We start from the raw sequence: 25,175 nt of genomic DNA on the forward strand, positions 1-25,175 counted from the left end.
ATCGTACCGTTGCGTTTCAATGTGACGTCCCTCGCGTGAGGAGGAGAGGCCAATCAGAATGCGCCCATGCGGTCTCTAGAACGAGTTTCAGTATGATGGGATTTGTAGTCCGAAGGTAACTTGTTTTTTTTGGGGATTCGTGCTTTATTTGATGTCTTTTGTTTCTTTTGTTAAGATCACTCTCACATTGTTGTTTTATATGAAATGTTATCTTATGTTTTAATAATGATTAAAAATAATTCGCAACCATTTGGATATTGTCATTTGCGGATATATCCTTAAAAACAGAAACACGTTGATCGACTACTATTGTGAATATGTGAATATCGCGGCAGACATATCCCCCTATGTCATCTATAATAGTTACAATCCTGCTGGCTTGGGCCTGTGATTGTGATTAACTGAAGGCAATGCCTTTTTCATAATCAATTGCACAGATTCAAATATTTGCAATAAAGTTGGACTATGCAGTGACATCCCACCCTATCAGTTATTCAGATATGATATCAGTGCTAACAGCTTCAGTTGTGCAATGTTGGAAGATAGCCTTGGCTAGGCCTACTTGATATATTGATGAAATCAATTACAAAGGTTAATTTATAAATCAAATGCACTATGATCCATATTGTGAAATTATGGGCTTCAACAAATATTTGTGAATCAAGACTTATGTCTGTATGTTGGTTACCATTTGTGATTATCAAGTGTGATTTCCCCCCCATTATATTGTATATATAGCTATAGTATATACTACCGTTCAAAAGTTTTAGATTGTAAGATTTTAAAATGTTTTTAAAAGAAATCTCTTTTGTCATCTACTCACAAGGCTGCATTCATTCTATCCAGAATACAGCAAAAACAGTAATATTAATATTAAAATAAAATGTTTTTACAATTCAAATAACTGTTTTCTATTTGAATATATTTTAAAACGCAATTTATTCATGTCATCAAAGCTGGATTTCTTTGCACCAGTCTTCACAAAATCCTTGAGAAATCATTATGATTCTGATTTACTGCTCAAGAAACATTTATTATTATCATCGAAACAGTTGATGAAAGTTCAAGAGAACAGCATTTATCTGAAATAGAAAGCTTAAATAACATTATGAATGTCCTTACTGTCACCTTTGATCAATTGAATGTGTCCTTGCTGAATAAAAGTATACATTTCTTTAATTTCTTTCCCCCAAAAAAAATCTTACTGACCCCAAACCTTTGAACGTGTATAATATTGATGCACCAAATAAGCCTTAGTAAGCAGAAGAGACTTCTTTTAAAATTGTTTTGAAATGTGTACAATCTAAACCTTTTGAATAGTATATATATATATATATATATATAGTATTATAATGCAAACTGTAAGCTCTAATTTCCATAATAGTCTCAGGCTGTATGTGGTTACATGTTTCATGTGGTGTTTTGACCTACATGAGCTTGCTGGAGAACTTCCAGTCTAAAGTTAACCAGCTCAGGTCATGGTTTGTCATACCATACAAACCCAATGAGATACCAAACAAGTAGAACATACGCCTGTGTGCTCCAGCCCAACATGAAGCTGAAAGCCATCCAAATAATAATAACTATATATATATATATATAAAAAAAACTCACCTATCTGCAAAACAGATGTTACATGAGGGCATGCAGACAGATGCCCACCTGTCAATACTTATTGTTCCTGGTATTGGGCCAAAGTCACTGGAAACTCTCCCAAACTGCATACCATTCACATGTAGTTTGTGCCAGTGTCTACTAATTGCATAACAAAACCTGGGGGGGGGGGGGGGGGGCACACTCATCAACAGCAGTGAAACTAATCCAGACCAGTGTAAAAGAGGGTGTGAGCCAAGGAACTGGAATCTGAATTGAGATGTTTGTTTTTGGTTAGGTTTAAAGAAACCAAGTGTTGCCCCACCCAGCGACTCTCCAAAAAGCACCAGTTGAGCAACTTTGGCATCCATTATTTTGTGGTTGCTGCCTTCTGAAGAATATTGGAGTGAGTGTAAAGGTTACATTATAGTTTATCTTACAACACATAGATACACATAAAATAACAAAAATGCTTGTTGATGTAGTCCGTATCAGTTGAATAGATAATAGGAGCATAATTTTTTTTTTTTATTTCCGCTCTGCACATTTTGTACGTCTCTCTTATATGGGTGGGGTCCATTCGATACACTAAGTGTGCTGCGAAGTGGCTTTATAAGAGTATTTAGTCCTCTTAAGGGAGATTCCAAACCAAAGCAGGTGTGTTTGTATATATTTAAATTCAATTTGGACATTTAAATTAACCAAATTATGTTCATTTTCATATTAATGATTGTAAAATAAATTCATCATTCAGTGTAGGGCTTTTAAATTTGACAGTTAAGTGAAATTTATAATTCATTGATTTCTATATGGATGTATTATACACATGCACATTAAATGAAAGTGAGGTAATTTATATATTTATTTACAGAAGTACATTATATTGCTAAAAGTTTTGGGACGCCTGCCTTTACATGCACATTAACTTTAATAACACCCCATTCTTAATCCGGGTTTAATATGGAGTTGGCCCACCCATAGCAACTCTTCTGGGAAGGCTTCCCACAAGGTTTAGCAGTGTGTTTATGGGAATTTTTGACCATTCTTCTAGAAGCCCAATTTCCACTGCTCTAGAGTCCAGTGACGGCGTGTTTTACACCACTGCATCCGGTGCTTTGCAGCTGCTCGGCCATGAAAACCCATTCCATGAAGCTCTCTACGCTAGGGTAACCATATTTTGATTACCAAAAACCAGGACACTCGGCCTGGCAATGAGATACTCAAATGACACTCGAAGTTTACTCAAAGATTCCTTATTAATTTCAATACATTTAAAGTATGCCCCCTCTGTATGGATAGAACATTGTTATATTAGGGCCAGGACAGGACTTGAAAACAGGACATGTCCTGGGAAAACCGGACGTTTGTTCACCCTACTCTACACATTGGAGGTCTGTAGCTATTGACTCTGCAGAGAAGTTGGCGACTTCTGTGCACTGTGCACCTCAGCATGCGCTGACCCCGCTCTGGGATTTTACGTGGCCTAACACTTCGTGGCTGTTGTTCCCAATTACTTCCACTTTATTATAATACCACTAACAGTTGACCGTGGGATATTTAGTAGTGAGGAAATTTCACGAATGGACTTATTGCACAGGTGGCAACCTTTCACAGTACCACGCTTGAATTCACTGAGCTCCTGAGAGCGATCCATTCTTTTTACAAATGTTTGTAGAAGCATCTGCATACCTCGGTGCTTGATTTTATACACCTGTGGCCATGGAAGTGATTGGAACACCCGAATTCAATGATTTGGAGGGGTGTTCCAATACATTTGATAATATAGTGTATATAATGGCATCAAACCATAAACTCCTCTAAAAAGCGCAAATTTGTTGTGTTTTGCCTGTGTCTGATGTCATTGCAGGGAGCTGCGAATTAACACATTTTGTCAAGTGAAGTGAACTTCAACAGATAGTCAGGAAGTAGGGTGCAGTGAACACTGCGGACCCTGTTAATTGGAACGCACCCGACCCGAGTTCATGGAGCCCTCTTCTAACGAGCTGAAGATCTGAATCAGGTGAGTCAGATAAGAGAGACATGGGCTGCATCCGAAAACCTAGGCAGCTGACTTGTTGCCTTGCTGCCTTATCAGACAATGACTTGTAAGGCAGTTTGTGCATGAAGGCACCTCACGAAACTAATTTCAGACAGACTTCTTAGGCAGTGTAACCGTTTAGTGATCTACAGCTAAATAGAGAGAGCTTTGGTGAGAAGTAAACAAATATTTAACTACTACATTAGTAATTTCTCGCTAGAAATGACATCAGAAGTAGTAAATGTTGGTAAAAAAAACTTACATTTACTCAGAAACTGACCAGCAAACGCAACTTTCGGACGCCATCTTTTTTTCCCAGCTCACAGAATGGAAAGCACAGGATTGTGGGATATCAAAGGCAGCGAAGGATACATAAATGCTGCCTTCAAAAATCGATCAGATGAAGGTATCTCAGGAGACAGGAAGTGAAGCTAACATTAGATTCGGATGTGCCTTGGTGCCTTCCTGCCTTGAAATGTTTCCTCCGAAGGCAGCATTTCGCAAAATTCCTTACTATATAGTAGGCGAAAAACAGTACATGACAAAAGAATATGTCCAAATTCACAGTATTCATGCAAAAAGTGCCCGGACGACCTACTACTTCTGGCGAGATTCTGAAGTGTGCATACGATGTACACTTTACTATCCCATGTGGCCACGGGAGAGGGTTTGTGAATGGTGGTGACGCAGCGCAACATGGCAAATGTAGTACATTCAGATTACATTCATATTCAAAATAAGTACCAAGAGAGAATGTGATTTCGGATGCAGCCATGGAATGGAAGACAGGCGCGAGGATTGGGAACCCCTGCTTCATGCAGTACATAACTCTGGTCATAAATGTGATGTATTAAGTCATTACTCAAAGCAAACAGAACAAACACAGAGAGTAAATCAGAAATAAAGCAGCTTAGTAGGTAATAATAATCACTATTCATATTTTTAATATTACTGGTTTGAATGAGGGGGAATACAGACAACAAGAATATGATCACAGGGCAGCAAAAAACTGTGGAGTGACATGTCAAAGAGATTGTAAGTGTTATTTGCATATATGACTGATTGTTATTTACAAGTGTAGTTTTCCTCCAAAACACTCTGGAATGAACAAAAGATCTTATTGTCTTGTTCCACGGCCTGACAGTGGGAGAGTTCGGCCCGTTCCATCCAGTGGCCAGTAATATCTTCCCTGCTAGCATATAAATCCCCAAACAGCTTCTTTATCAAAAAATAATAATCAGAACAATACATATGATGTATAAAATGAGAAGCAATTAATAAAATATAATCTGAACCACTAGTATTTGGTTACAATAATAGTTTTTGCAGTCCTTATGTAGCCTTGATTTTATTTTCCTATTTTCAGTTACCAGACACACATTCATTACCGTGAGGCTTTGAACCGTTTCAACCAACAAAGACAGTGACAGAACAAACACAATATTCTCTGCTCTAGATTAGATGGAACTCCCAGATATGGCGCACGGAAGACCCTGAAATGCATCAGACAGACTTTTGAAAGCCTGTATGAAGGATACAACAGCGATTTTGTAAGAATAAAGGGGAGTTTTGTGTGTGTGCATGTGTTGCTTGATGCTCCTCTGATCCAGGCAAAAGCATTCAGTCCTACTCATTCCTGGTTTCATCTTTCACACGCCTCTCCTGGTTTCTTAGGGGAGAAGCTCGTGCGAAGGGTGACAGGCAGCATTCTGTTCTCGTCATATCTCAAAGATCATTATGACACCATGTGGTCACTCAATGTCCAATAACTCCGCCTTTCTCTGACTCAAGGTACTTAAGAGCTCTAATATGGGCGAGGTGGAGTGTGTTTGTGGAGGTGCGCTCAAGAATCAGGTCTTTGAAAAGGCAATGGGTGATGTGCCCTGTTGTTCTCCGTCCTCTTTCTGCATCTCTACCGTTTCTTGATCCCTCTAGAGTCTCTAAAGAGTTTGTAGGCTCTTCCTTTTAGAACAAGCAAAGAGTTCGTGCCTCTCTGAATTCAAAGAACAACAGCTTGAGCCAGAATACATCACACCGGTGCCTCCTTTTCATCAATGACGTCCAACTTTTGATTCTTGAGTCAGAAAAGGTCATTAAATTACTATCAACGGCACACGTACACTTACTTATATACTTTAATTTGTTGCTATTTAATATATCATTTTACATTTAATTATCTCTAAGTTCCCCCTCTGGGTCCGTTAAGGGTCCCGCTCTTCTCCCGCTAATTGCTCAGTGCCTCTCCAGGGCGTCTGTCCCGTCCCTAGGCTGCTACTTGCACACAAACTGGTCTACGAGCGACGTGCAGCGCTTGCACTTGACGTAGCAGCACCAGTGGAACTTGCAGTGGCAACGCTCATGTTTGTAGGTCTTGAACTGGTCGTAACCGCGGCCGCAGCACATGAGCTCGCAGCCATCCATGCCCTCCGAGGTCTTGTTGCACAGACGACCCTGGGTGCCTAGAGAGCCGGTGGTCTCGTTACGCAGGCAGTAGTCCGGGCTGGGGTCGATGTAGACAAGGTCCTCGCTCGTCGGCGGGTTAAAGCGGTTGTTAACCAGCTCCAGCTTGCCTCGTCGGCTGATGCGCATGGCGGCCGCGCTGTCGTACTTCTCCTTCAGGAACTCGCCCACACGACGGAAGTCGGCCAGCTGGAGCCAACAGGTTTTCAGACTGCATGAGCCGGAGACTCCGTGACACTTGCATGCGACGTTGGCCAGATTGTACACTGACTGTGAGTGGAGAAAGAGACATGGAGAACGAATTAGAGGTGTTGTGAGAATACTTCACGACAATATTACTTGGAGGAAAAAAAATCTAACCAAACGCATCTCAAGCACCAAAACTTTCCCTGTCAAGATATGCTTATACAAATCATTTTTATGTCAAATATCACCAGACCTGGTGACATCTACTGTTGTTAGTTATACAAACAAGCACTAAATGAATAGGAATAACTTGTTTGCAAGATAAAATCCATGGTAAAATGATCTAATTTAGATCAAACATAGATCTTTGTTGAAATTGTAAGAAAGATGGGTTGAAAATTACAGACTAATCAATAATAAAATTTGCCATGTATGCCATGATTTACCACCACAATGTGTTTCAAAGACGAATTGATGTCTGTCTTGGAGTTTCCTGTCAAATGAATGGTATAAAATGGTATAATTTCCAGCTATTATTGCAACTTTTTATTTTATTTTATACAAAAAAAAAAAAAAAAAGTGTATATGAAAATATGGGGGGAAATAATGTGAGAATGTGTGAATAATAATAATAGTAGTAATAATAATAAATACTATTTTGTAAAAAAAAAAAAACAGTAATAAGTAATAAACAATACATGTAATATTATATATTTAAAATTAGTGGGTATGTGAAAAATAAAATAGCCTAGAATGAATATTTTAAACATTATTTTAAAATATATATTAATAAATATTAAATAAAAATAAAATTGGCCAATGAAACTAAGTGCTACAGAGAAGTAAGTGCTACTAACATGAATGATAGAGATGTGCTATTACCAGGTGCGATCCTAGGATTTTCATTTTAGGGGGGCTCAGTCCCCAGTGAGGGTATGAAAAAAAAAATTGGTAAGACTTTAGTTTAGGGTCCAATTCTCACTATTAACTAGTAGCTTATTAGTATGCATATTAGGATATTGGCTGTTTATTTTTCTGTTTCGGGGGCATGGCCCCCTCGAGAAAATTTGGATTTCTATGATCTACATATGTGCATTTTAAGATGTTCTGAACGGCAAAAAAATAGATAACAATAGCTTGAAAACCATGTCAGTGGGCAGATATGACTGATAAAGTTTTTCCATTTTTGTCAGTGAAGAAAGTAAACATGTTTAACTGAATAATTTTCGAAGGCTAACAAGTAAGCTAGGTAACTTAATTTATTAAATTAATTCACAATACGCACACATTCATTACTAATCTTATGCCCAATACAAACTGAAAAAAGCTTTTTTATTTACTGAGAGCTACAAATGGAATTATTAATTTACAATATGCACACATTCATTACTATTAATCTTATGCCTAATCTGAAGAAAACGGCTTTGTTAATATTTCTTGTTTGTTAATTATATTATAAATGACATTACACAGGCCTATTTCAAATCAAAATGGCGAAATTAGACAAAAGTTTCTTAATTTGCCTGAATATTTTATCATTTGTTTAACATTTCTGACTTAAAGAAGCAGCTGTCAAACATGAAATGTTTAGTTTAGCTACATATCTCGCACTTGATGTCGAGTCCTGCTGCTAAAATTCGTGCTCAGCCTCAGCATTGGCTATTACTATTGGCTATTACTAAACGCCCATGGCTAGTGTTTGAGGGACTGGAAGCAATCAAAACACCCTAGCAGACACACAGCTTTACTGCTATTCTTAATAAACTTGCCTTGCCTTGCCTATTATTGGCAAAAAGCAAGAATTTCCTTTTTTTTGCAGTTGTTTTTTTTAAATTAATTTTCATTAGGGAACACAGCCTAGTACTACAAACAGCTGCAACAATGGAACCTCGATGGAACAACAGCTCCCTCTAGAGGCCAAACGAGTTCAGTGCACCAGCCTGTTTGAAGCTGGTGGGGCCTCCAGAGGCCTTTGAGTTTACGGTCCCTTTACAAACAGAGAGCCGCAGTGAGAGCATTTGGAGAACAATGGGATGAATAGTAATTCTGTTCTAGAACACACAGAGAGCCCCGCGTCCACTGACAGCAGACTTCCTGCTGATTAAATTCAATGAAACCCCCAGCTGAATCAATAAAGAAACGTTCGACATATTGTCCGACTAAACTAACGGCTGTTCTTCCCTTTCCTTTTGAATTATTTAACATGTAACATTAACAGACTATTACTTTTCATTAACCGGCCAAATACGTTTCGCCGACAAACACAAAAACAAGCTAATGAGCACAATCTGTTTTCCACCGTGTCTGGGCTCAATCCAGGTTGGGTGGTCAGCGCAAGTATGTGACGTGTCTTGTTTGCCGTGTCTTTTGTGTCTGTTTAGTGTCCTGAACGAGGGAACATTAAAGACATTTCTCTCTCTGTTTCTCTGTCATTTAAGACCCGGCAGTGCTCCTCCCTTTAACACCTCACGTGAGAACATTTAACGGTCGTCTTTGAGGATGTGCTGCCACGACTCTTCAACCCCCCTCCGGTGGCAGCTGTTTAAGCCCCCTTCCTTTTACCTGCTCGCACACAGACATTAAGGGGTGTTCCAACACCTTTCAAGTCTCTGTCATCACCGGCCCAACCTGCATACCTGTCTGCAATCCAGAAACAACACACACACACACTTTCCCACACAGCAGCGGGCCACACCACGCAAGCCATTCTCGGCTATTACTATCTTGCGTGTCAAGCTGCAGTTCCGCTACCTCATCTAAATGATCTCACACAAAAGGGTTTTTGAGCATTTCTATGCAACATGTGCGCCCAACTGAAACTGTGTTCACATAAAGGCTGCCATTTCGCTCTTTTATTCGTCCTCACTTTCATCTATCTCCTTTTCGCGCCCCTCCTTTTGACTCTCTGTCTCGCTTTTTTCTCTTTTTGGACCAAGTGACCAAGGTGTGATGGATAGACAGGCTCATCGGTGCGTGGAAAGGACACGCATGCGGTGCTGTGCACAATGGAGCACGCTCAGACGGGGTCAGGGTCGGCTGCTGGGCGGGGTCGGGGCGGAGCGCGGAGACGGCAAACTACTATCCCTGGAGGTGTAGAGATAAGAGACGCGGGACGGGAAAAAGAAAAACTGAGTAAACAAATACAGATCTCTCTGAGCTATGCTAAGAAAAGTGAAGCAGTCTTCAAGGCCACAAGTATGTAGCACATGCATCTGTGGTAATGAGACTTTTTAAAAAAAACACATATATATAAGCTTTTTTTTTTACATGAGGTTACCCAGCTACACGTTGGGGACTAAATCAGGCAAAACCTTAGTTTGGGCCATTCACAGTAAAAAGAATGTATCTGTTTTTTTGTTTTTTAAAGTAAAATGTAAATGTATTACATGTAAAAAATAACAAGTAGAAACAACTTTTTATGCTTTATTATTACTGTTTTACACTTTAGAATAATAGTAAAGTATATATATATATCAAAACTATTAACATATTAAAGAAAACAAATTTTATTTAAATGTGTCAATTGTCTTTTAATTTCTTATTTTCTATTTTTAAAATTTCTATTTTATTACTTTTTCTCCTGTCTTTAGTTCACATTCATTAAGCAAAACCTTATGCTGCATGCAAACATAGTTTGTTTGCTGTTGCTAGTTTATTATTTAACTTTTTATCTTACTTAATCTTGTTAGATTACAGCTTTTGAAAACAGTCTTGAAGGAGCTCCCATTTATGGCTTTCCCTTCACTATAATGTCCAACTCGTTTAATGAAGAAATTCAATTTCTATTTGTTAACAAATCTAAGTTTCAAAGCTGTCTTCAGATTAAAAGTTTAATAAGATCATAAAAAAAACATGATTCAGTCACTTTTGACTGGTAGCTCTGAGCTATGCTAAGAAAAGTGTAGCAGTTTTCAAGGCCACAAGTATGTAGCACATGCATCTGTGGTAACGAGACTTTATAAAACACATCTACACTCTAAAAAAAAAAGGTTCTATATTGCACCAAAAATGGTTCTTGGCTCGTAATCATAGGGGAACCTTTTTTAGTGCTATATAGCACCAATTTTGGTGCTTCAGTGGTTCTTCAGCGGTTCTTCAGAGGTTCTTCAGCGGTTCTTCACCGGTTCTTTGACTAAGGTGCTATATAGCACCTCTGAAGAACCGCTGAAGAACCACTGAAGCACCAAAATTGGTGCTATATAGCACTAAAAAAGGTTCCCCTATGATTACGAGCCTTTTTTTTTTAGAGTGTTTTTTAAGTTTTTTTACATGAGGTTACTCAGCTACACGTTGGGGACTAAATCTGGCAAAACCTTAGTTTGGGCCATTCACAGTAAAAAAAATAATCATTTTTTTTGTTTTTTTAAAGTAAAATGTAAATGTATTACATGTAAAAATAACAAGTTGAAACAACTTTTTATGCTTTATTATTACTGTTTTACACTTTAGAATAATAGTAAAGCATAATTCATATTTATATATATATATATATGTGTGTGTGTGTGTGTGTGTGTGTGTGTGTGTGTGTGTGTGTGTGTGTGTATATATATATATATATATATATACATATCAAAACTATTAAAATATTAATGAAAACAAATTTTATTTAAATGTGTCAATTGACTTTTTAATTTCTTATTTTCTATTTTAAATTAACTTTTTACTGTTTATTCGTTACTTTTTTATAGTCTTTAGTTCACATTCATTAAGCAAAACCTTATGCTGCATGCAAACATAGATTGTTTGCTGTTTGTTTGCTGTTGCTAGTTTATTATTTAACATTTTATCTTACTTAATTTTCTTAGATTACAGCTTTTGAAAACAGTCTTGAAGGAGCTCCCATTTATGGCTTTCCCTTCACCATAGTGTCCAACTCGTTTTGTAAAGAAATTCCATTTCTATTTGTTAACAAATCTAAGTTTCAAAGCTGTCTTCAGATCAAAAGTTTAATAAGATCGTAAAAAAAAACATGATTCAGTCACTTTTGACTGGTAGCGTAGATAAAAACGAGAGAAGTATACGGTACGTCCTCATTTAGATGGCTAAGTAAACATGCGTGTCTGCGAATACAAAAGCATTCAAACATTAGTAATGCAGATAAATTGAGTGAGACAGAAAGCCTCAGCAATGTATTAAAATACGTTACGCCTGCGTGTGAGTGTGTGTGAGTGAGTAATAAAGTGCTTTAGATTAAGGTGTGTGTGTGTTTGTCTCCGCTGCAGTTGATTTCTAATGAAAGACACACAGAAGCAGGTGATCTTTATAGAGGGTGGAGGCCTCCTCTCTCTGTACAGTCTGGGTCACGAGCCTTTGTGACCCACAGCACCGGAACCACACGCACCATCTTTCACTACACCCGTCTTATCCCCCCGCCCCGACTCCACACCGAGGGGCATCCGACACGCTTCTGTCGCCTCCACAAAAGCCCACCAAGACCAAGCCTTTCCAAGCAAGACAAATCTCCAGCAAACAGGCCCGGCAAAAAGGGAACGCCAGGAAGTCGGGAGTATCGGGGGTCACACCACACCTTCAAATCCACCTCCACCAAAAAAAAAAGCAGGTGCCATTAACTCAAAAAAGAACAAAAAGGACCAAGTTGAGGGTGGTCGAGTTGCTTGGCGTCACCGCAAGATATGATCTCCCCCGCATGCCCGTGCAGAACCCGTCCAGACCTTGACCTCCTCACCTCAGGGAACCTCCAGGAGAAGAGCCAGGGATCTCAGATGTGCCATAACTCCAGAAAGAGGCCCTCTCTTCTGTAAACACCTTAAATACACTCATCTTCCCTAAGACAAACATACGTGGCGGAGCTCTGCACACGGCAAGCATCCACATCGGCAGGCAAATGGACTTTTTATGGGGCTGCTTCGTTTTAAAAGCACTCAAATAACTAAGTGGAAAGAGGATGGGATCGGGGTGTGGTATGACAAAGCGTGGGACTCGCAAGGGGACGGGGGAACGCATTCCAGTTTTGATGGTGTGTTTTGGCAGGATGTGGTGACATTCTGCAGTGCGTTCTCAGAGAGGGCGGCCCGCTCAGGTTTTATGCCCACCTGAACGTGGCAGGGGGGCCACAGTTTCCTGGAGCCAGACACACACACACACACACACTCACATAGTTGGAAACGTTCCAATAATCATTCCACCATATAGCTGTTCTATAAAACAGCAAGAAGCCATTCAACAAGAAAATGTGCAGTGTCAGAGCGTTCCTGACTAAACATATTTGCCACACATCACCTTATAAAAACGCAACAACTATTCGTTCTCCGTACTCTATTAAAATGAATAAAAGGGAGATTGGATGGGAATCTGAGATACATGCTGAATGTGGTAAGAGCGAATGAGAAACATCCCCAGTGGAGCTTTGACCTCCTGACCCCCAGCAGACCTGTAAGGGACGCTGGTCTAGCACAGGCACATTTGTTCACTTTCATTAACTAGTCTGTAATCTAAATGAGAAGACCACTGCTATTTATATTTAAAGCTAGTCTCAATGACTGATTAGTCACCTAACAACCAACCATTCAGGTAAACGCCATGCTCTAACTACAAGAACTCTCTCAGAAAAGTTGTCTTTAAATATATCAGATTGAAAGCACGTTCAGATGAATGTCTTTGCATTGTTGCTCATGTGTCCTACCGCGAGATAACATTTTTACAACCCATTTCAAGAGTCAAATAAAAACATGCATTCAGACCCCTGCATTTGTTTCCATTCAGTGTAGCTGATTTTATCTTATGTAAATGCCCCCTGGGCAACATGTCCAATCCGGGACAGGTGACTCTAAACCAGCCTAAATTAGTGGTCACATTAGCGAAATTTCAATAGTGTAGTGATGTATGAAGCACAGCTCAATCACTTTCAAACCAAGCAGCTGTCTGTTGGACAATGCGGTGAATGAGTGACTAACTTGAACGCTGCCGAAATCTGCATGATTCCCGATTTCTTGGATTCCTTGCAATGGTAAATCTTAACTATACAGGGCTTTCTTAAGACAAATGAACTTATTAGTCGTTCTGGTGACTCACCGGCTAGTCAATTTTTGAAAATATGATATTGCACATCCCCAAAAGTGAAATATAATTACTATAGACCACACACTGACCCCAATCCTTAAAAAAGATTTTTTTTTTTAACCTTTGAGGACATCTCCAAAGGAAGATTTTTGTCAGATTTAGCTAACTTCTAAAGACAATTGTGGTCGCAGAGTATAGCTAAGTAAACACATTGACTGAACAACAGAGGTGAAGCAACTGTTTGTTATTGTGTTTGTGGTGATCTGAAGGAGACGTAAGGGCTGGCTTTGGTTTATTCACGCACAAACATATCAAAAGCCGTGTTTATCCATTCGAGTGTACATCTGGCCTCTTATTTCTCAAGATCACAATAGAGGTTGCAACAGCCGTGATTCATTCGCTACGCATTAAAGAAACACACCTTAACCAAACCAATGCACTGTAGACTCTTGCACAAAACGAAATTAGGTGGATCATGGGGGATTTAACGCCCACGGTACGGGACACTTCCAATCACTATCCAATCATTTCCATCTATCAATCGATCAGTCGTCTGTGTGTGTTCATTTCCTCACCATTCTCCCGGCTTCATTGTTCTGTAGATTCATAAGCGTGCGTGCATGCTCGACCGATCCACGGGGGTAGTTCTTCTCGCGCTCACGGGCGTCCACAAACTCCCGGGAGAAACGGTAGCCGTAGTTGACGTTGTCTCCGCAGCCGCCCCATAGCCAGTCTCTCGGGAGGTCTCTGGGACGTGCCGCTCGGCTGCAGCCACAGGTGGAGAGCTCGCCCTCACGGCACGCCCGACTCACCGCGTTCACGACGCCCGCTGCGCTGATGGCGTAAGTAAAAGCGGTTTCTCTGCTGCCTGCGGAAGACACACACACACACACAGAAAAACACACCATTAGGACATGGACGACATTCCATCGGCTGCAAATCGCTTTGTTAAATCATCCACAACTCTTCAGAATACTATTTTTCTTGATTATTCACTTAGGAAGTAAGGCAGAGAGTAAAACAACTCATTTCCAGAACCCCACAGATGGTAACAATCTTTTTGGTAAGCCCTGCAGTAAGAGATAAGATTATCAGAAACGTGTGCATGTACATAGACAGCGCTGATTCATTGTCCCATTGTTGTATCTATATCTCAAAGGAAATATATTAAAACGCGAGCGAAAAGAGAACTGACAGATTTTCCAGTTTTGGTACACTTCATTTGAGGCATATGATAACCCGCAAAGCTTTCCTGCCAAAGAGGCGCTAGGTTTATAAAAATTTGTGCTCTTTTTCGCATCTGTTGTGCATGTGTTACCTGATTTTTTCCCCCCATCTAATAAGCCATCTGGAATGCAGATTTCACATACCTCAACAGCACAGGCAATACAGTTAATAGCGTTTAACGTTTAAAAGCTGTTTAAACATGTTAAAAAGTGCTGGTACAACCAAATTTAGAGATAAGCAGCTTGTATCAATGCTCAGCGACACCATAATTATGAGAGGAAATTTGTCAAACAAAACGTTTTTTAAACTGCAGGCCCTGAGAATTCCTTTTCAATGATCCGGCCTTCCTCAATGCCTTAATGAAAGTGAACTCGCCCCTGACTAGACGGACCCCAAGTAACCATTTTGTGCATTTAAAAAAAAAAGAAACAAAACATTTAGCACAGGAGCATATAGCTCATATTATTAGGGGATTTACCACACACATGACATGTCAATATTTTATCGTTTTTTACAATAGTTGATTTTGTGGGGGGGGGGTTTAGAGTTCCAACTCTGATTTAAGTATATTTTTATGCATAAATTAAGACATTTAAGGGCTAAACTTTAGGGTACTTAAATATTTTACAGTGATACAGATAGATAGATAGATAGATAGATAGATAGATAGATAGATAGATAGATAGATAGATAGATAGATAGATAGATAGATAGATAGATAGATAGATAGATAGATAGATAGATAGATAGCATCAGAAAACTTTGCACTATAGCCTACACTAAGACAAATAATTGCAAAATTTAAAAAATAATATGAAAACTCGGTTCCAGTTTCACCACGGCATCAAACACACAAAGCGTCGCGTGTAAACGGGTGTGTACCTGCATTCCAGCGATGACCCTATTGAATTTGGAGGGCCACTTTTATTGGCCTTTGGTGCCCGGACTTCAAATAGAGTCCCGGATATCCCGACTCTGTGTCATCGTGTCATTGCATTTCAAAAGCGACTCTGGACAATGGCCCGACTAACACCTCAATATAAACCTCGCGATTGACTGCAAATAAGTCCCGTGCTATTTGAGTGGGGCAAGAGAGGGGGGCATGTCGCGTCTTACACCTTGTTTCACTGATGAGCGGAACTAACACTCAATTGAACGACACGCATAGCCTACGAGCATGCATTCAAGACAAGTAGGCTACAGCCTGCTTCATACATGGAAGATTGTATGTAGAGCAACTTTCTTCATTTAAATATGCTGTATAAAAGATCTCCACGCATGCAAACTTGCAGGCATAAAATAATACATTTATAAAAGGCGACGTAATATGAAAACCAACAAACTGATGTCAAGAGACCAACGCGTAACGATCACGCGGAGCGATTCGACGCATGCTGAGCGCGCACATTAATAACACGTTACTTTATAACAGATATTCAAAACTATACATTTATCAAAAACGTGTAACAATTTTTATATTTGATATTTATATTTTACAAATGCATTTTATAACCACAATTTCACTCTTTTCACAAATATAACCAATGGGACACAATTGTTCAATAAAAAGTTGCAAACAATAAAGTACCATACATTAATATTTGTTTATGATAATCAAATAATAGCCTATACACATATTTCTATATAAATGTGTTTCATTTAAAATAACAATACTTGTAAAATTAGTCTATAATAATAAATGTAACCACTTATATGTTTACATGCATTGTGATTATGATTTATAAGACTTTAAAAAAAAAACATGAAACAATAATCCCTTTAAATAATATACCAATGTATTTCTGCATGTTTTTAGTATTCTTTTTAATCATCTTTCAAAGGGGAAAACTGAAATTAAACAGCTGGTCATGTGATATTTACATCAGCCACATGAAATCAAGAAGTCTAGACTTTTATTTATAGCTGACGACTCTTAGCCAAATAAATGAACTCCTTGCAGACCTTTCTAACTCAAGAGCATTGTGGGTTCAGAGGGATTTTCATTTTAAATTGCATGTACATTTTAGGCATCATCACAGTGACTCACCTATCTGCATGACGCGGCCGAACACTGATGTGTTGTCCACCGTGCTACAGTTCCATCGCCTTTGCCTGAACTGATACTGACACTCCTTGATGCCCGTCTTCGCCCCCTCTCCAATATAAACCATATGGTCCTGATATAGCTGGCAGAGCTTCCTCTGACCCTGAGACAGGCCTGTCAGCTGGCTGCACAGAGGCTGTGCTCCAATGATGTACATCTCCGGTCTCTGGATGGGGTTCATGGCTAATGACCTGAGAAAGTAAGACCAAAGCGCCTTCCATCAGCCTAGAATCAAATATGTACAACTAACCTGCAGCATGCATGGCACAAAATTATTATCTATAGTGTCAAATTTGATGCATACTATACTGGAGTCTGGACTGATAGCAGCAAGTTCTTGTGCATGCGGCAATAAACTTCTTTTTTTTTTTTTACTGTACCAAATCAAAATCTGTGATTCATTTCAATAATTATGAATTTATTCGTAGCAAATTCGTTTTTTGTGATAGTGAGTTAAGGATTGCACAGCTTAAATGGTGTCTTGGGAACTTATTATCAAGTTGAAAACTGTTGGAAAAACCTGTTGTCCTCAGGACATGCTGCCTTGAATGCCCTTATTTACAAACAGTTTGACCATTTGTTGCCCAAGGTAAATATTGTGACAAAGCCTTCACATTTGTTCCCAGTGAATAGTTTTCTTATGCATTGTTTCATCCTTCACACGTGACTTAAAGATGACGTTCTTTAGAAATATACATATGTAACTTAAAATAGTTTGCAATTACAATCTTACCACCATGAGTTGGCGACCACCAGCAGCTGTGAGTTGCAGACGATGAGGGTCACTGCCAGAAGTAGGTGTCCTTGGTTCATTCTCACATCCATCCTTCCTCGTCCAAGAAATGGAAATGCGAAGAGCCTCCTCTGGGGAAACATTTAGGAAATGATAGTATTCCACTCGGAGGAGCTGCTTCCTTTAGTAACTTGACTAAAAAAAGAAAGTCTCTTGAAGTGCAGTGCCTCTGAATTCCCTGAATCTCGCCCCAGCTCAGTTTTAAACACCAGCTGTGCGTAAAACACCTAGATGACCCGAGGCACTAACGGAGTCTGACATCTGTTGAGAATGTTCTTTTTAAACTCCGCTTCATAAAACGCAACGAAAGTGGATGTCGGTGTGTAATGGATATAAGCAACATGGATGAAAGTTAAAACGAACGAAGAAAAGACATAAGTGCAATGTGGTGGGGATAGTCCAAACCCTCTCCCCCTCCGTCCCTGCCGGTTCTGTCGATATGAACTAACACCTCTGCGCTCCGATGGCACAACTTAACCCTCCCTCCTTCTGCTCGCACTTCTCCGCACACCCTTCGTTTTGACGCGGATACAATGGAGAGGAGGAGGAGCGCGAGGGGAGCCGCTGCGCGGTGAGGAATTTGGGGAGGCCAAACAACACAAGAGGGCAGCAGATGAGAATCCGGTTCATCACCAGAGGAGCTCTGATTCTCCGGTGCGTAAGAGCGCGTTTTGGGCTCATGGTAAATTAAGCCACAATGCCTTTATTAGAAGGATATGCTTGCGCACCTCAAGCCATTTATATGAACATCTGCCTCGGACAAAGGTAATAATGGCAAAGTTCACACAGAGAGAGAGAAAGAGAGATAGCTAGATAAAAGAGTTAACGGCTCGGAAAATATCATTCTTCCATCAAAGTTCAAATCCGTGTAAACTCCATTCTTTTTAGCTCTATAGTTTGCCGCGATAAATCCGAACAAGGGGGAAACAAAAAAATCCCACTTTGACATGAGGAATAAAAGCCACGCATGTGATCTTTGACAGTTCAACTCCTGCTACCCTCTAAATCACTTCGCACATAAAAGACGCAGTTGCATTAAACGCACTTGGGCATGAGATATCCACTCACACTTGTGAGCAACCAAGACTAAACCGTGCTATGATGTGGGGGGAAATTTTATCAGCGCACCCGTTTCAGACGAATTTACAGCTGATAACCAACATTGCAGACATAAACAGCCACATTGCACCCTATCCTTCAGAAGTGCGGTGTAAGGAATGCAAATACAATGAGTGTTTTACAGCTCCAGACTCTCGGAGAGGTTTGGGAGTTATATAGAGAGCCCTGTGCCATTCCAGCATCACCCCCACACCTCTCTTTTGAGTGCCGTCCTACAGACATGTCAGAATTGGTGTGAGAGACGCCACTCAATTTCCGAGCAGTCTGTGCATGATAAAGCGCCTCTCCGGACCCTTTCATCTCCTCTAATCCACACGCCCAGCCATCACCTTTACGCCTCCCATCGCAGACCTGGGCTCGTCTCCATGCCCCTCCCTCACTTACGCACAGTGAGCAATAAACTCGATTTATTTTACTTTACGCTATGCACGGTGTGGCGCTTATAATTACCGTACTCTTGTGATTTATTCTGTGTTTGTAAATGCAGTGTCAAAATAGGCATGTCTAATAATGTCATTGGAGTTATTTGGCAACACAGGCCTTTTTTGGACACTGGCTGAGAGGGAACTTGTATAAAATAAAATAAAAATCAAAGAATGTCTAATGGATTGACTTCGGGCTACTCTGATAATGCACATAAACCTCTAATTTTCAAGCATGATGTTAGTGGTTCATTTGAGTTCACATTTATTAGTATAGTCAGTAGCGTGTGCTCCACCTGGTGTACTGATTAAGTTATTGCAGCACAATTAGAATCTTAAATAATATAGAGCAGAATAAAATCGAATTTAATCGTTTACAAACTAAAATGTATAATTATCAATAGACATTTCTTATGAAACTAATGCACAATGTATTGTGTAAGTTATACCACCCTAATTGTTAATAAGAAAAAACTGAAAATAAAAATAAAGAAATTAAATGGCAATTAATTAACAATATAAAGTAGCCTAGAATAAATGCATTTCTCAAGTCGTTCATAAAGTACATAATGATATCAAAACAACAACTATTATTATTGTTATGTAAATAATTAATTAAAATAATACAATCATGAATAATTTTCTATATTCTGTACCCTCTTGTCTTCTATAACTTTAAATGCAAAAACTGACCATTTCACATTTGAATGTCCTTACGGTGTTACTGCATCTTATCACATGGTGGCGCACTTTAGCAAGAAATGAATAGAGACTTTTTCTCACATTTTCTCACGAGGAATATGCAATCGCAGCGCAACCCAGCGCAATGCGAGTGTAACACACGACTGAAGCCTCGTGCTGATCAGTATGCATTAAGCTCTTTGCAGGTGCTACGAAAAATATGCATACAAGAAAAAGATTCAAATATGTCTTTTGCGTTGCCAAAGCTCATGTGTATTAAGTTAACACAACTCCCTCTAATTTTATTTGACTCCTTTGAGGTCTTTCGAGGTAAGAGTCATTTCGACCTGACAGATGCTCTCCAGCAGATCACCTCTGACTGTGAGCAATAAAACTTATACAAGAAGTTGTGTCAAGTGTGCTCGCATATATCACATATGCATCGCTTATACATTATTCATTCTGCCTGAAATCGGTTCTAATAATACACATTCCAGCGTGACCTTAAATGGACACATTCTCTCTCTCTGTCGGTCTATTCTATGCCATCTGTGCCGCTGCCAGCTATGGTTGGTAAATGATGACATCAATGGCATGCATGAATAGAATCTGAGCATCCAGCTTCTGCTGGTTTTCAGAATCTGGAGTCTGCCTTCATTTGGGCTTTGCAGATTTGTACAGACTTATATTAGCAGAGCGTTTGCCGGTGCTGGCAGATCTGTTAAATAATGATAATTCTGTCAGTATTTACTCGCCCTAATGTCACTCCAAACCCGTCTTATTTCTTTGCTTGCATGGAAAACAAAACAAGATGTTTAGCAGAATGATGATGCTCCTCTTTTTCATACAATAAAAGTGAATGGTGACCAAGGACTCAAGCTCCAATAATGACAAAAATGACCATGAAAGCATCAGAACAGCAGTTTATATGTGAGTTAAAATGCTAGGGGTAATAATGGAACAACATTTTTATATAAATAGATTTTTCACTATTACACTGTAAAACAAAAGCTGTAAAAAACGGCAGTACATACCGTTTTCCATTAAAACAGTAAATTGCTGTAGAAAACCATGCATTCCGGGCAACAACGGGATCTGCATTTGGGTTTAAATACAATAATTTTGCTATAAGAGACCATGAAAACAACTTTGTGCATCAAAACCACTCCTTTAACTTGATTTTCAAAGGTCAACACATTAGTGACAAGCCAAACATGTCAGTCTCTGAGCAACATGTACTTTATTTAAGCCACAAAATAAACTTAAAGGGATAGTTCACCCAAAAATGAAAATTAGCCCATCATTTACTCACCCTCAAGTCATCCTAGGTGTATATGACATTCTTCTTTCAGACGAATAAAATCGGAATTATATTACAAAAGTCCAGGCTAATCCAAGCATTAGAATTTGATTAATAGTTGCTCTGTTTTTGAAATCCATAAAAAGTGCATCTGTCCGTCAAATAACGTGCTCCACGCGGCTCCGGGGTGTTAATAAAGGCCTTCTGAAGTGGATCGACGCATTTAAATATCCATATTTAAAAATGTATCAATTCAAATTTCAGCCTTCTTTTCCGCCTTCTGTGGAAAAGTGTTGAATGTTGAAAGTGAAACTCAAGATGCGTACGTGACGTCATGATGAGCGGACCTGGTCGCGTTAGTCTTTCGATCGGCAGGGGAACTTTCAACAATTTTTCCATATATTGAACAGGGAAGGAGGTCGGCTGAAAGTTTACTTTATAAAGTTTTAAATATGGATATTTTTCTTACACAAACGCGTCGATTCACTTCAGAAGGCCTTTATTAACACCCCAGAGCCGCGTGGAGCACGTTATTTGACGGACAGATGCACTTTTTATGGACTTCAAAAACAGAGCAACTATTAATCAAATTCTAATGCTTGGATTAGCCTGGACTTTTGTAATATAACTCAGATTGATTTCGTCTGAAAAAAGAATGTCATATACACCTAGGATGACTTGAGGGTGAGTAAATTATGGGCTGATTTTCATTTTTGGGTGAACTATCCCTTTAAGTAGAATGAACTACGCAAGAACCATTTCAAACGTCTCCAGCATGTTTTATAATTACACAAAAATCAAACATAGCTGACACCTCATGCACATTATCATGTCCGTCAAAAACTTAGGCTGGCTGTCGGTTGGAATATTAGAATTAAAATCACGGACATAACACACTCATGGACATCAATCACTTCACTGAATAAATAATTATTACCTTACAGTTAATCTGTTTTCAAATCCACATTATTTGAATATCACAACATTGATGTCTGTCAAAATATAACATGCACAATACACTGTAGTATTAACAAGCAGAGGTCCAGCATTCACGCATTTCAAAACCCACACACTACCGGGTGTTTTGACTGTCTCATCGCTTTCTGAGGAGAGACAGAAAAGGCCGGCCGGAACGGCTTCAACATGCTGTCTGTCAGAGACCATAACATAAATACATAACGCACGTGAGTATAAATTTGTTCTTCACTTGCTGAAACTGAATCGGAATGATCAGTGAAATACTTCACACTCCATGCTGAAGAGAATAAACGGCAATCTAACTGAAAAACTAATCCGGGTTAGTGAACATCGGTCAACACGTTGTACGTTATATTTTGACGGACATTTTTTATGCACGAACGATGCATTCTGATTCTGACATGAGGGATCTTGAGCTGAGTCCCTGTAGTCGTTCAGTTTGACTTTCATATGCTGATGTAAGATTCGGGGACTTGACAAGTGAATTTTATAAAATGCAGTTTGATCACTATCTTCTCAGTTGTTTAAAAGATTAAATATCAAAGTTTGATAAAATGTAAAAAAATTCTATAAAAGCTGATACATTTTTCCATGAATGCTATTTTCCAAGATATAGCTTCATATGAGAAGACCAAATTTTAAGCCAATATTGACAAAATGTTTGCTTGAGAGCTCATTTTGTTTTAGTTCCTCACCCAAAGCTATCGTGATTGCATCTGCTACAGTTAAAGTGTCTTTTTAGTCATTTCTGGTGCATGACAGCACCATTCACTTTTATAGAAAGAGCAGCGTGAGCATTCTAACACCCCCTTGTGTGTTCCAGAGAAGAAATAAAACCATATGGGTTTTGAACAGCATGAGATTGAGTAAATGCTGACAGAAATGTTCATTTTTGGGGTAAACTATTGCTTTAAGGTTTGGATCTGATTTTGAGTGTTTATGTAAACAGCTTCCACATCTCAGCGTCTGACACAGAATAGGAAAGAAACAGAAGTGATTGATGCCCATGAGTGTGTTAGTTCCAATATTCCAACGTGATAACGTGCATGAGGGGTCAGTTTGATTTTTGTCTAATTATAAAACGTGCTGGAGACGGTTGAAAAGCTTTTTGCGTAGTTCATTAGGCTTATGTCACGGAATAAAGTTTATTTTGTGGCTTAAATAAATGACGTCACTCATTTTTTTATGCACAAACTACGCATTCTGATTCTGACATGAGTGATCTTTAGATGAGTCCCTGTAGTCGTTCAATTTTACTTTCATATGCTGATGTAAGATTCGAGGACTTGACAGGTGATTTTTATAAAATGCAGTTTGATCACTATCTTCTCAGTTGTTTAAAAGATTCATGATCAAAGTTTGATCAAATGTTGTGTAATTTTTCAATAAAAGATGATACATTTTTACATGATTTGTTAAATTTGACCCATGACTTGAGTGCTATAGGGGGGAGTTAAGACGATTGTAAGGGCCCACGCACTTTTAGGGCCCCCAGAGATTGGTTTTTTTAACAGTACTAGTGGTAATGTAATAGAACTTATAAATGTATAATCTACCAAAGAGTTACAAATATAACAAAATGATGGCTTATTTCTGCATTTCCTGCAAAATACAGCAAAACGCTCCACTCACGCTCACGGGTAAAATGACATTTGCTGAAATCCCACTCCGACATGACATTTCTCTGTATTGTAGGCTACTATACTTGTTGTAGCCATTTAGAAAAGGTATTTAGTTTTATATATAAATATTATAATCTTTTTTTTTTATGTCTATCTATGTTGTCAATCAATGTTGATTATGAAAAGTGAACAGCATGAGTGAGAAAGGAGACATGGAGTGGGTCAGACATGATTGTGACCGCGTCTTTAAAGGGTTAGTTCACCCAAAAATGAAAATTCTGTCATTAATTACTTACCCTCATGTCGTTCGACACCCGTAAGACCTCCGTTCATCTTCAGAACACAAATGAAGATATTTTAGTTGAAATCTGATGGCTCTGAAAGGCCTCCATTGGCACAATGCACGGTTCACTCTCAAGACCCTTAAAAGGTACTAAAGACGTCGTTAAAAAGTCCATCTCACTACAGTGGTTCTACAATAACTTTATGGAGTGATGAGAATAGTTTTTGTGCGCAAAAAACCCTAAATAACGGCTTATATAGTGATGACGATTTCAAAACACGGCATCATGAAGCTTCGAAGCGTTTTGAATCAGTGAGTTGATTCAGCAGTTTGGATCGCCAAAGCGTTTGGCGGTTTGACACGCGATCCGAATCATGATTCGACTCACTGATTCATAACGCTTCGAAGCTTCATGATGCTGTGTTTTGAAATCGTCATCACTATATAAGTCGTTATTTAGGGTTTTTTTTGCGCACAAAAACTATTCTCGTCACTCCATAAAGTTATTGTAGAACCACTGTAGTGAGATGGACTTTGTAACAACGTCTTTAGTAGCTTTTAAGGGTCTTGAGAGTGAACCGTGCATTGTGCCAATGGAGGCCTTTCAGAGCCATCAGATTTCAACCAAAATATCTTCATTTGTGTTCTGAAGACGAACGGAGGTCTTACAGGTGTCGAACGACATGAGGGTAAGTAATTAATGACAGAATTTTCATTTTTGGGTGAACTAACCCTTTAAGTTCTGTTTTGTAGAAATTCTTTCTTTAAAGTAAATTTCGTTTTGTATAAATTGTATCTTATTTTCTAATCAATGTTTCATCAGCCAATTGGGGCATTCTGGGTTGAGTGAGCCGAGCTTAATTGGTCAGTATTATTAAATTGCAGACAAAGATTTTGGATAGCTAGGTTGGTGCGGTAGGGGCCCAACATATTCTTTCAGAGGGCCCAAAATTGCTAGCGGCACCCCTGCATGACAGCACCATTTGCTTTTATAGAAAGAGCAGCGTGAGCATTCTGCCCAACACCTCTTTGTGTATTCCAGAGAATAAATAAAACCATATGGGTTTTGAACGGCATGAGATTGAGTAAATGCTGACAAAAAATTTCATTTTTGGGGTAAACTATTGCTTTATGGTTTGGATCTGACTTTGAGTGTTTATGTAAACAGCTTCCACATCTCAGAGTCTGACACAGAACAGGAAAGAAACAGAGGTGAGAGAAGACAAGAAAAACACTGGAGCCGAGCAGACGGTGTGTGTGCCTGTGCCTGTGTGTGTGTGAATGTGTGAGCGAGCGAAGATGAAGACAACCTGGCTAAAGCTCAGGAGAGCTCTTGAACTCTGTGATGA

The 25,175-nt window shown here is 39.1% G+C and overlaps 1 protein-coding gene across 2 annotated transcripts in view; it reads right to left on the reverse strand.

The window, feature by feature from the left end:
* Window positions 1-4,544: 4,544 nt before the first annotated feature.
* wnt5b (wingless-type MMTV integration site family, member 5b) overlaps window positions 4,545-25,175 on the reverse strand; it is a 102,393-nt gene continuing 81,762 nt past the window's right edge. For both annotated transcript variants that reach the window (XM_079817694.1, XM_079817693.1), the window contains exons 2-5: window positions 17,362-17,492; window positions 16,572-16,819; window positions 13,873-14,165; window positions 4,545-6,361 (exon numbers count right to left, since the gene is read on the reverse strand). In XM_079817694.1, the coding sequence (XP_079673820.1) occupies window positions 5,903-6,361; window positions 13,873-14,165; window positions 16,572-16,819; window positions 17,362-17,453 (1,092 nt within the window). In that variant the 5' untranslated portion in view covers window positions 17,454-17,492 and the 3' untranslated portion in view covers window positions 4,545-5,902. The remainder of the gene's footprint in view (window positions 6,362-13,872; window positions 14,166-16,571; window positions 16,820-17,361; window positions 17,493-25,175) is intronic.

The sequence above is a fragment of the Gobio gobio genome, assembly GCF_949357685.1.
Source record: "Gobio gobio genome assembly, chromosome: 5".
Taxonomy (NCBI): domain Eukaryota; kingdom Metazoa; phylum Chordata; class Actinopteri; order Cypriniformes; family Gobionidae; genus Gobio; species Gobio gobio.